This window comes from Gopherus flavomarginatus, chromosome 3, assembly GCF_025201925.1.
Source record: "Gopherus flavomarginatus isolate rGopFla2 chromosome 3, rGopFla2.mat.asm, whole genome shotgun sequence".
NCBI lineage: Eukaryota > Metazoa > Chordata > Testudines > Testudinidae > Gopherus > Gopherus flavomarginatus.
Window position 1 is genome coordinate 45,445,317 of NC_066619.1, and position 13,447 is coordinate 45,458,763.

General features: G+C 46.7%; 1 protein-coding gene across 2 annotated transcripts in view; it reads left to right on the forward strand.

Annotated features, from left to right (window-relative positions):
* The window catches only part of HOMER1 (homer scaffold protein 1), a 152,421-nt gene that overhangs the window by 114,786 nt on the left and 24,188 nt on the right, over positions 1-13,447 (forward strand). For both annotated transcript variants that reach the window (XM_050947069.1, XM_050947068.1), the window contains exon 6: positions 12,138-12,294. In XM_050947069.1, the coding sequence (XP_050803026.1) occupies positions 12,138-12,294 (157 nt within the window). The remainder of the gene's footprint in view (positions 1-12,137; positions 12,295-13,447) is intronic.

Sequence of the window (13,447 nt, forward strand, 5' to 3'; positions counted from 1 at the left end):
GCATGGCCAGAGGGGGAGCCAAGGGAGGGGCGCCTTTTTTATGTTGTTTGCTCCCCCTACGCTGAAAACCTGGCTACGCCACTGCTTTCTATGGCCAGATCAGAGCTGTGCCTGCACAACCTCTTCTCCCCACTGTCATAAACAGATAGTTAAGGGTTAATGTCTCTTTTACCTGTAAAGGGTTACAAACAGTGAACCTGGAACACCTGACCAGAGGACCAATCAGGAGACAAGATACTTCCAAATCTCGATGGAGGGAAGTCTTTGTGTGTTTTCTTTGTCTGTTGTTCTCTCTGGGTTCTGAGAGTAACCTGACGTACCTACAGGCTCTCTAATTTTCTGTTCAAATAGTAAGTACAAGTATAAAGGCGGTTTAGTCTTTTTGATTGCTTTCTTTATTTGCAAATGTGTATTTTGCTGGAAGGATTTTCATTTGTATTTGTGCTGAGGAGAAGGCTTCTCTCTAGTATCTATAAGCTAAAAGATCCTGTAATATTTACCATCTATTACAGAGACAACTTTTATTTTTTTCTTTCTTTTATTAAAAGCTTTTCTTTTTTAAGACCTGATTGATTTTTTCCCCTTGTTGAGGCTCAAGGGAATTGAGTCTGTACTCACCAGGGAATTGGTGGGAGACAAGGAGAGGAAAGAGGAGGGGGGAAGGTGCATTTCCCTTTGTTCTAAGATTCAAGGAGTTTGAATCACAGTGATCTTCCAGGGTAACCCAGGGAGGGAAAGCCTGGGAGAGGCAACAGTGGGGGAAAGGGTTTACTTTCCTTGTGTAAGATCCAGGGAGTCTGAGTCTTGGGGTCCTATGGGAAGGTTTTGGGGGGACCAGGGTGTACCAGGCACTGCAAGTCCTGGTTGGTGGCAGCACTACAGGATCTAAGCTGGTAATTAAGCTTAGGGGGATTCATACTGGTACCCCATCTTTTGGATGCTAAGGTTCAGAGTAGGGGTTATACCATGACACCCACAGACCCAGGAGATCCACCACCTCCTCTGTACTCCAGGCAGGCATATGTCTGCAGTGTGCAGCCAGCATGGTCAGCTGGGCAGTTGCTAGGTGCACTCTCCATGCCGAACAAATAGGAAATGGAATTCCAAAAGTTTGTGGGACTTTAAAGGGGAGGGCTGTCTACCTGGCCACCGGGCAGTGAAGTTCAAAATAGTGACCAGAGGGGTCATAGTAGGGCATTGTGGGAAACCTCTTGGAGGCCACTAAAGTCAACATAAGTAATGCAGTGTTTACACTGACACTATCAACCTAAGTGTCAGCCTAAGTGCTACGCCTCTCACAGATGTGGAGTTATTAGGTCGATGTAGTGGGCATGTTACATCAGCGGGAGCAACATTTTAGTGTCGCTGCTTACAGAGTTAGGTCGACGTAAGCTGTCTTGCATCAATCTAACTCTGTATCGTAGACCAGGCCTAAGTCAGTGTAGTGGGTTATTTACATCGGTGGGAGCAGCATTTTAGTGTAGATACTTGCAGAATTAGGTCAACATAAGCTGTTTTACTGCGACTTAACTCTGTAATGTAGACCAGGTAGAATGATAAAAGCACCATGCCTATTCAGTCCTTGGTCTCTTTTGCTGATGCTGCTGACAAAAGTGTAATTGTTATGGTTATAGTTTTTGTGATGTGGAAATTTGTCCATTGGAATGGACTGAGGCAATGATTCTTTATTTAAGCCATTAACTTGGCTGGTTTTTTGCTACAGGCATTAACTGTGAAGCACAAAGAGAAATAGCTAAAATATTCCTTTCTGTTTGATAATTAATGTCACTATTACATTATTTTATATTGTCATGTTAAAACACAGTACTGTAACTAGTTGGTTAGAATAGAAGAGCATTTGTGAAAAGCAAAGCTAGAAAATACTGGTATTTCTAATTACCTTTTTATAATTTGGATAAAAATCATTTTTATACGGACGCACAGACGTCAAATGGACTCTAGTTTTAGACAACTATGGTGTTGAAGTTTTAAAATCCTGTGTGGACCTTTGGACAACATTTAACCTCCATAAATGTAGATCAGGGAAACCAATGTGGGATAAACCATTGGTCTTGATTCACTTGTGTGGATGCAGGGAGGGCAGCTGTATCCAAGGAGAGATTTACCCTTAGTGAAGGAAAGCCTTAGGGTATGGCTACACTTGCAGCTGTACAGCGCTGGGAGTTACAGCTGTCTTTTATACAGCTGTGTAGGGAAAGCACTGTAGTGTGGCCACACTGACAACTACCAGCGCTGCAGTGTGGCTGCATTTGCAGCACTGTTGGGAGTGGTGCATTATGGGCAGCTATCCCACAGAGCACCTCATCCCATTTTGGCGCCATGGGTTGTGGGAAGGGGACGGAAGGGTGCAGGTCATTCCGCTTCCTGTCCCAACACCACGTGATGCATCGCTTCACATCCCAGCAGTCACTGTTTTTCCATCCACGTTTGATGCCATTGTGACTCTCCCCAACGGTTTGTGTGTAGCGCGATTTCTGTGGGAAATGGAGCCTGAGCTGCTGAGGAGTATGCTGATGAGTCTCGCCAGCACATCACGTTTGGCAGTTGAGCTGTTCCTTAAGATCCAAAGTGACAGTGAGGAGTCCGATGATGATAGCGAGTCGCCTGACGCGTATGACACTAAATTGCTTGTGGCATTCACGGAAATGCTCAGCACCGTGGAACGCCGCTTTTGGGCTCGGGAAACAAGCACTGAGTGGTGGGATCACATCATCATGGAAGTCTGGGATGACAAGCAGTGGCTGCAGAACTTTCGGATGAGAAAAGCCACTTTCATGGGACTGTGTGCTGAGCTCACCCCCACCCTGCGGCGCAAGGACACAAGATTGAGAGCTGCCCTGCCAGTGGAGAAGCGGGTAGCTATTGCAATCTGGAAGCTGGCAACTCCAGACAGCTACCGATCAGTCACGAACCAGTTTGGAGTGGGAAAGTCGACCGTTGGAATCGTGTTGATGCAAGTTTGCAGGGCCATTAATCGCATCCTGCTAAGAAGAACCGTGACTCTGGGGAACGTGCAGGACATTCTGGATGGCTTTGCACAAATGGGTTACCCTACTGTGGAGGGGTGATAGATGGGATGCATATTCCTATTCTAGCACCACCCCACCTAGCATCCGAGTACATTAATTGGAAGGGGTATTTCTCTATGGTTCTTCAGGCGCTTGTGGATCACCGTGGGAGTTTCATTGACATTTACACAGGATGGCCTGGAAAGGTGCATGATGCACGCATCTTTCGGAACACTGGCCTGTTCAGGAAGCTGCTGGCCGGGACTTTTTTCCCAGACTGGAAGATCACAGTAGGGGATGTCGAAATGCCCATTGTGATCCTTGGAGACCCTGCTTACCCGTTAATGCCTTGGCTCATGAAACCATATACAGGGAAGCTTGATAGCAGCAAGCAACGGTTCAACTACAGGCTGAGCCAGTGCCGAATGACTGTGGAGTGTGCTTTCGGCCATTTAAAGGGCCACTGGAGATCTCTTTATGGGAAGCTAGACTTGGGAGAAAGCAGCATCCCTGCGGTTATATCCACGTGCTGTGCCCTCCATAATATTTGTGAAGGGAAGGGTGAAACATTCAGTCAGGAATGGACCTCCGAGGTTCAACGCCTGAAGGCTGAATTTGCACAGCCAGAGAGCAGGGGCTACTAGAGAGGCCCAGCACAGGGCTACAAGGATTAGGGATGCCTTGAGGGAGGAATTTGAGGCTGAAAACCAACAGTAATGTTTGGTGCCTTACACGGGAGTGAAATGCAGTGGTTACAATGTTAGTAGGAATCTGTTTTTCCTAAGCTGATTTGTAGTGCCTGTTTCTTTCCTGGGCTACGGTATCTTTAATTTTCTGCAATAATAAAGACTGTTTTCAAAGCCAAGAATTCATTTATTGAAAAGAAAGTAACTTTCTTGACAGACACCCAACATTTTGGGAACCTAAAAGGGCAGGGGGGTGGGTTGGTGAACCGTACAGTCACAGGTTTGAATATGTCCTGTCTGGAATGCTGTGCAATGACTGCTGCACTTCAGAATGCCTATACTGCATGGTGATGGGGGTTGAGTGCAGAGGGTAAGGGTCGTAGTTCTCAGGGCTGGTTGGTGAACGTACAGGTGTTGGGGGCAGCTGGTGGTGGTAAGAACCTGGATGCTGGGGAAGGGGTTTTGGAGCTGACATTGAGGCACAAGGGGAAGAGCTGCTAACAGGGGAGTTCCAGTGGGAGTTCTGTCGGAGCAGGTTTTTGTAGTTTGTAGTTTGTGGATTGTGTTGTGGAGTTTGTGTGTGAGTGAGTGTGTGTGTAGGCTGCTAGGGGTTGTGTGCTGGGAGCGAGGCTGAGCCCTGAGTTGGGGGCGGGGCTTACCTGATTAGGGGTCCTATATAAGGAGCCAGGCACTCAGGCAGCGGCACAGGAGCCAGCGAACAGAGCTGCTAACAGGGGAGTTCCAGTGGGAGTTCCCAGGGGGAGGTCACAGGGGAGACCAAGGCAGAGAAACCAGGAAGTCAGACAAGGGAAGGGGCAGGGGTCCAGTGCTCGTTGGTGACCTGTGGTACGGTGTGAGGCGTGGACTGCCAGGAACAGAGGTGGAAGGGCATGATGGAGGCAGAGGCAGCAGGTAGAGACATGCTGAGGATGACCGGATGCTGTAGTTGTGGCATGTACATGGTCCTGGAGGGGGCACCTGAAAGGAGTTATGTCTGCATGAAGTGCCGCCTGATAGAGCTGCTGGAGGAAAAGGTAAGAGAACTGGAGATGCAGGTGGAAAGTCTGGCTGAGTTTAGAAGGGGGTTTGAGCAGATGATGGAACACAGACATGATGAGGCGCAGGGGATAAGCTCAGACGAGCGGATAGAAGCAGGACCAAAGAACTCTGAGGAGGGGCTGCTGGGTGAGGAAAGTGGATGGTGGAAGCATGTGACTAGGAGAACCAGGCAGAGGAAAAGACGGGCCAGCGATGGAGACATAGAACTCAGGAACAGGTTTGCTGAGTTGGGAAATGAAGATGGAGCACAGCAAGCTGCTGAAGGAGAGAGGGCAAGGAAAAAGAGACGAGCAGCTAGTCCTGCAGAAGGAGGGGAGGAGTCAATGGAGGCGGCACCAAGTATGAGCCCTAGGAGGATTGTAAGGGCGAATACAATTCGAGAGGAATTGCGGCCAGCTGGTGTGGGGGATAGACCGGAGAATCACACTGTCACCAGGAAAAGGCAAGTCTACGTGATTGGAGACTCTATACTGAGAAGAATAGACAGGCCTGTAACTAGACCTGATCGGGAGAACAGAAGGGTGTGCTGTCTGCCAGGGGCTAAGATACAGGATGTGGACCAGAGGCTGAATAGGATCCTAGCGGGAGCGGGAAAGAATCCGTTGATTGTCCTTCATGTGGGAACGAATGATACGGCTAGTTACTCGCTGGACTGTATCAAGGAGGATTATGCCAGACTGGGGAAGACACTCAAAGAAATCGAGGCTCAGATGATCTTCAGTGGGATTCTGCCGGTTCCTAGAGCAGGGCGACGAAGGAGTGACAAGATTATGGCGATCAACAGATGGCTCAGGCATTGGTGTTACAAGGAGGGCTTTGGGATGTACGGTCATTGGGAAGCGTTTTTGGACAGACAACTGTTCGCTCGGGATGAACTTCATCTTAGTAAGGAGGGAAATAGAATTCTAGGATGGAGGCTCGCTGACCTCATCAAGAGAGCTTTAAACTAGGAAGTTGGGGGAGATGGTTGGGAGATGTTCAGGAGATCTCCATGCCGGAATATAACCTGGAGAGGGAAGTAAACAAAGTGAGAAGGGATACCCTTGCGGACCAAAGAATTGATTCAAGGAGGAATAGTGGAGTAGAAACCAGATTAACGGGTGATGCTGGTGGTAGAAGGTCTGTGCACGACGGGGGAAAGAATGTCATTGACGCTAAACGCCAAAAATTAAAATGTCTGTACATTAATGCGAGGAGCCTAGGTAACAAGATGGAGGAACTGGAGCTACTGGTGCAGGAAGTGAAACCGGATATTATAGGGATAACAGAAACTTGGTGGAATAGTACTCATGACTGGAGTACAGGTATTGAAGGCTATGTGCTGTTTAGAAAAGACAGGAAGAAAGGCAAAGGTGGTGGAGTAGCCTTGTACATCAACGATGAGATTAACTGTAATGAAATAAGAAGCGATGGAATGGATAAGACAGAGTCTGTCTGGGCAAAAATCACACTAGGTAAAAAAGCAGCTAGAGCTTCCCCTGAGATAGTGCTTGGGGTGTGCTATAGACCGCCGGGATCTGATTTGGATATGGATAGAGACCTCTTTAATGTCTTTAATGAAGTAAACAACACAAAGGGGAAATGTGTGATTATGGGAGACTTCAACTTCCCGGATATAGACTGGAGGACGAGTTCTTGCAAGAATAATAGGGGTCAGATTTTTTTGGATGTGATAGCGGATGGATTTCTTCATCAAGTAGTTGAAGTACCTACGAGAGGGGATGGCATTTTAGATTTGGTTTTCGTGAGCAGTGAGGATCTCGTAGAAGAAATGGTGGTAGGGGATAACCTTGGTTCGAGTGATCATGAGCTGATTCAGTTCAAACTAGATGGAAGGATAAACAAATGTAGATCTCGGATTAGGGTTTTCGGTTTCTCGAGGGCTAATTTTAAAGAGTTAAGGAAATTAGTTAGGGAAGTGGATTGGACGGAGGAACTTGCGGATTTAAATGCGGAGGAGGCCTGGAATTACTTTAAGTCGCAGCTGCGGAAATTGTCGGAAGCCTGCATCCCAAGAAAGGGGAAAAAAACCATGGGCGGGAATTGTAGGCCAAGCTGGATGAGCAAGCAATTTAGAGAGGGGATTAGGAGAAAGCAGAAAGCTTATAGGGAGTGGAAGAAAGGCGGGATTAGCAAGGGAAGCTACCTTGGTGAGGTCAGAACATGTAGGGATAAAGTGAGGAAGGCTAAAAGCCGCATTGAACTGGACCTTGCAAAGGGAATCAAAACCAATAGTAAAAGGTTCTACAGCCACATAAATAAGAAGAAAACAAAGAAAGAAGAAGTGGGACCGCTATACACTGAGGATGGAATGGAGGTTAAGGACAACCTTGGCATGGCCCAATATCTAAATAAGTACTTTGCCTCAGTTTTTAATAAGACTAGTGAGGAGTTTAGCAATGATGGAGGGATGATAAACCTGAATGTGGATATGGAGGTGGATATTACCGCAACTGAGGTAGAAGCCAAACTTGAACAGCTTGATGGGACAAAATCGGAGGGCCCGGACAATCTCCATCCGAGGATATTAAAGGAACTGGCGTGTGAAATTGCGAGCCCGTTAGTGAGAATTTTTAAGCAATCGATAAACTCGGGGGTTGTGCCGTACGACTGGAGGATTGCTAACATAGTCCCTATTTTTAAGAAAGGGAATAAAAGTGATCCGGGTAATTATAGGCCTGTTAGCTTGACGTCTGTAGTATGTAAGGTCTTGGAAAAAATTTTAAGGGAGAAAGTAGTCAAGGACATAGAGGTCAATGGTAATTGGGACGAATTGCAACATGGATTTACTAAAGGTAGATCGTGCCAAACCAATCTGATCTCCTTCTTTGAGAAGGTGACGGATTACTTAGATAAAGGAAATGCGGTAGATCTAATTTACCTCGATTTCAGTAAGGCGTTTGACACGGTTCCGCATGGGGAACTGTCAGTTAAATTGGAAAAGATGGGGATGAATATGAAAGTTGTAAGGTGGATAAGGAACTGGTTAAAGGGGAGACTCCAGCGGGTCGTATTGAAGGGTGAACTGTCAGGCTGGAAGGAGGTTACTAGTGGAGTCCCTCAAGGATCGGTTTTGGGACCGATCTTATTTAACCTTTTTATTACTGACCTTGGCACAAAGAGCGGGAATGTGCTAATAAAGTTTGCGGATGACACAAAGTTGGGGGGTATTGCTAACATGGAGAAGGACAGGGATACTATTCAGGAAGATCTGGACCACCTTGTAAACTGGAGTAAGAGTAATAGGATGAAATACAATAGTTAAAAGTGCAAGGTCATGCACTTAGGGATTAATAATAAGAATTTTAGATATACGTTGGGGACGCATCAGTTGGAAGCGACGGAGGAGGAGAAGGACCTTGGGGTATTGGTTGATAGCAGGATGACTATGAGCCGCCAATGTGATACGGCTGTTAAAAAAGCTAATGCGATATTAGGATGCATTAGGCAAGGTATTTCCAGCAAGAATAAGGAGGTGTTAGTACCGTTACATAAGGCGCTGGTGAGACCCCATCTGGAATACTGTGTGCAGTTCTGGTGTCCCATGTTCAAGAAGGATGAATTCAAACTGGAACAGGTCCAGAGACGGGCTACTAGGATGATCCGAGGAATGGAAAACCTGCCTTATGAAAGGAGACTCAAAGAGCTTGGCTTGGTTAGCCTGGCCAAAAGAAGGCTGCGGGGGGGATATGCTTGCTCTATATAAATATATCAGGGGGGGTTAACGTTAGGGAGGGAGAGGAATTATTTAAGTTTAGTTCTAATGTAGGCACGAGGACGAATGGGTACAAACTGGATATTAGGAAGTTTAGACTTGAAATTAGACGAAGGTTTCTAACCATTAGGGGAGTGAAGTTTTGGAACAGCCTTCCGAGGGAAGTAGTGGAGGCAAAAGACTTATCTGGCTTCAAGACTAAGCTGGATAAGTATATGGAGGGGATGTTATGATAGGATAGTTTAATTTGGGCAATTGATCTTGGATTATCGCCAGATAAGTCTGCTCACTGGTCTGCGGGGAGATGTTGGATAGGATGGGAACTGAGTTACTGCAGAGAATTCCTTCTTGGGTGCTGGCTGGTGAGTCTTGCCCACATGCTCAGGGTTTAGCTGATCGCCATATTTGGGGTCGGGAAGGAATTTTCCTCCAGGGCGGATTGGCAGGGGCCCTGGAGGTTTTTCGCCTTCCTCTGCAGCGTGGGGCATGGGTCGCTTGCTGGTGGATTCTCTGCAGTTTGAGGTCTTCAAACCAGTTTTGAGAATTTCAATAACTCAGTCCTGGATTAGGGGTTGTACAAAAATGGATGGGTAGGGTTCTGTGGCCTGCCTTGTGCAGGAGGTCAGACTAGATGATCATATTGGTCCCTTCTGACCTATGAGTCTATGAGCTTTGGGACGGGGGTGGGCCGGCACGGTAGAGCTCTGCCTGCATGGCTACGAGTGACTGGATAGAGTCCGCTTGGCGCACCAGGATGCTTATCAGCTGCTTTGTGCTTTTCTTCTTAGCTGCTGCGTTTCTCTGGCGGATCCTGATTTCCCTTTCCCTCCAGTCCTGCAGTTTTTTCCTGCAGTTTTTTACTCTCTCTCTGGCAGAGTGATCCATAACTGCTTTCAGCATATCTTCTTTGCTTTTTTCGCGGCTTCTCCCTGATGTTTTGTAGCCTCTGAGCAGTCGATGATACAGGCAGTCGAGTAGTCAAGGACACTTTTCGAAAGGCAAAAATGGCAACAGTTAACAGAGGCAGCATTGTTTATAATCTCACCCAGACAGTTATTCCCACACAGTGAAGGAGTTTACAGTCTTCTATTTAGCATACTTTTCTCATACCAAACAGAGCGCACATAACCCACAGGAGCCACGAAATGGTGAGTAAGGGGGACTGATTGCTTCAGGGATGCGCAGGGGTTTCTGTGCATTGGGGAAAGCAAACTGCTGCAGGGGGCATCTACAGTGAACCGTCTCCCAACATTTTCCACAGGAGTTAATCCTGGAAGATATCTCGCTGCTGCAGGTTACCTGGGAAGAGTGGGAGGGTCTTCTACAGCAAAGCGGATTCTGCCCTGGCCCCTATGCAGCTTGCCTGTGTGCAGCAATGGTCCCCCCACCCCTCGTGGCACAGTGGCGTGGATGCATTAGCCTGACTGGAACAAGGACCACAGTGGCTCTCCCTGTAAACTTGTGCAAGCACATTGCCCACGCTCTGGCTGAAACTTTTGAAGAGATTACTGAAGCTGATTACCGCGACGTGATAGACCGCATCAATGGGCTGTTCCACATCTAGGCATGCATGCATGCAGCCCTAACCCCCCCTCCTTTCCCCAAACATTTCCATCCTGAAAATAAAAGCCGCTTACCGGTAACCCGCTCCTATGCTTGTCCTTCAACAAGTACTGGCTGCTGCAACTGGCTAGCTTCCTCCTGGCTTGAGAAGAGCTCCTGGCTGCATGCCTCCTGGGACTCCGGGGTGTCTCCCCCAACCCCAGTACCCTCAGTCTCGGTTTCCTCCCCCCCCCTGCTCCGCCCCTCCTTGCTCTGAAGTGTCCATCGTGGTCGTTGGATTGGCGGTGGGGTCACCCCCGAGTATCGCGTCCGGCTCTTTGTAAAAACGGCAGGTCGTGGGGGCAGCGCTGGAGCGGCGGTTTCCCTCTCGGGCTTTGCAATAGGCACTCCGCAGCTCCTTCACTTTAACCCTGGACTGCACCCCGTCCCAGTCATGGCCCCTTTCCAGCTTGGCCCTTGATATCTTCCCATAGGTATCGTAATTCCTACGGCTGGAGCGCAGCTGTGACTGCACAGCTTCCTCCCCCCAAACACTGATGAGGTCCAGCAACTCGCCATTGCTCCATGCTGGGGCTCGTTTGGCGCGTGGAGGCATGGTCACCTGGAAAGATTCACTGATTGCACTCCACACCTGGCTGAGCAAACAAGAAGGGGATTTTTAAAATTCCCGGGGCATTTAAAGGGCGGGTCACCTGAGGCCAGGGCAGAAGAGTGCGAACTGATGAGCAGAGTGGCTGAACAGGCATTCTGGGATACCTCTGAATACCTCTGGAGGCCAATAACAGTGCTTTTGGTGGCCACACTGGCGGAGCAGCACTGCATCACCAGCGCTGCAATCATTATACCCCAGGCAGAGCAGGAGTACAGCCAGCGCTGCAGCCAGGGAGATGCAGTGCTGTATGTGCCTTACAAGTGTGGACAGTGAGTAAGTTGCAGCACTGTAAACCCACCACCAGCGCTGCAACTCTCCCGTGTAGCCAAGCCCTGAATCTCCATCTAGGGTAATAAGACTAAAAGGAACCTTTACTTCTATCTTGTCCTTATTGCAGGTAGTATTTATCTGCATAATATTTCCTTGGTGCAGGAAAAAATAATCCTTTAAAAGTAGCTAAAGTCATAGTAATTAATTTTATGGTTGTTTAGATTTGGTCATCAGATTCCACACATGATTTTTTTTATCTTGTAATGAAATCTGAGAAGTAATCGCTGAGACATTTTACTATGTTAACTGAGGCCTCGTCTTTTATCGTATTTAACACCTAGAGAAAAGGTTACAGAAACATGCATGATTTTCATACTGTTGACAACAGTTTTACCTGCATAGAAGTGTACCTGATTTTTATTATCTACAGATGACAGAAAAGCAGAATTACAGCGTTAGAAATAGGGATGCATATTTAGGGAAATATATTAATTCCCCATAAAATTATTCTCAAGGAGGTCCAGGATGGACTTCCTAGGAGGAGAAGCTTCCCAGTAAATTCAGGATGTTTGAATGTATGTTTGAGTATACTCTTCAGGTTTGATTTACTCCTGTACTAGAGATATCGTAATTAGGCTGACTAAACTGTAGCTCCAAACCACTGTATTAATTCTCTGAAATCAATATGGTGCATGAATTTTTTTTTAAATATACTTCTAAAATTTAAAGCTAAAAAAAATCAGTTACATATGAAGCATATATATTTAAATCATTAGGATGGAATTATGTTGAATACATTTTTTAAATCATATGCAGTTACTTTTAGAAAGCAGCCCTGGGCTTCAGCATCTATTTGTGAGAGGATAAAGTGGACTTTGACGGTTTTTTATAATTATACTTTTCTATGGTGGAATCTATTTTAAGTGTTTTGAGAATTTTAACTTTGAACTATTTGAGCAACTAAACCAGCATGGATACCTTTCTCATGTGAGCTTTCAATGGAGTGAGATTTTTTTAATTAGTCCCGTTGATTTTCTGTATTTTGAATGTTTGTTTTCTGAAAGACAGCACTTTAGCGTTGAAGAGACCAAAAAAAAAAAAAAACACAACGTGATGCTTTGGTGATTTGCATTATTATGATTGTTCTTATTCTCTGTTTGTAGTTCGACAATCAGCAAGCACTGGGAGGCAGAACTGGCCACACTTAAGGGTAACAATGCTAAGCTCACAGCAGCTCTGCTGGAGTCCACTGCCAATGTAAAACAATGGAAACAACAGCTTGCTGCATATCAGGAGGAAGCAGAACGTCTACATAAGCGGGTGAGTCCAGACAAACAGCTAAGGTCTTTGAAATCCATAAGACTGAGGAGCTAATGAATATATATTGAATATATTTGATTATTTTGAAGTAAATCAAACATACAGTGTAGTGATCGCTCAAGAGACTATCTTTTCATATTGCAGTTGCCAAACTGCACCCAAGCAGAGTTTTGTAAGAGAGCGCGAGAGAGAGAGAGTGTGTGTGTGTGAGAGAGAGAGCGCGCAATACACCTTAACATGTGCACTGACTTTTTTCTTAGGAATTTACTCAAAACCCCAGGGTGGAGTGAAGTATTCTGTAACATGAAGGGTTGTAAATTGTCATAAGAAGTGTGAATATTTTTATATCACTTAGAGGGTGCTATAGAGGTATGGCACCTTATAGACATGGGCAGTGGGTGACGATTCCCCTGGGGGAGGCCAGCTCCCTGTCTACCTCTTCTGCCTGTGGTCCTGCCCACACTCTACCTCTGCCCACTCGCCACATCCCTCCTCTCCTTCCACCCTCATTGCTCCCTCCCCCCACAGCCCTCCTCCCACTGGAGCTCCACAATTCCCTGACCTCTGATTTCCCTGCATTGACCCATCCTCCATGCTGTGCACCCACTTCCCCTGCCCCCCATCCCACCCTGCCCCTTGCATCTCCCTTCGCCAGGCTGTTGCCCCCTCATGCATCCTTGTTTCCCCTTCAATCCCCTCTTGCTCACACCCCCGAACAGCTGATAAATGGATTTTCCCTGCAAGAGGTACACTGGGCTGCCGTGCTTCAGAGCACACAGAGTGCAATATAAGCTCCATAAATGGAGGAGGTCAAGAATACCTCTTTCAAAAGTAGCAGCAACTTTTCATTTAGCTTCAGAGCAAGGGGGTTTGGTGGAAGAAATAACGGTTTGTCAGCAAAATTCTGGTACCTAGGAGTGGGAAGGAAAATCTCTTCAACTGGAAGTCTCCTCCTTCACCTAACCCAGGGGTAGGCAACCTATGGCACACATGCCAAAGACGGCACACAAGCTGATTTTCAGTGACACTCAAACTGCCCGGGTCCAGGCCACCGGTCCAGGGAGGTCTTTATTTTAATTTAATATTAAATTAAGCTTCTTAAACGTTTTGAAAACCTTATTTACTTTACGTACAACAATAGTTTAGTTATATA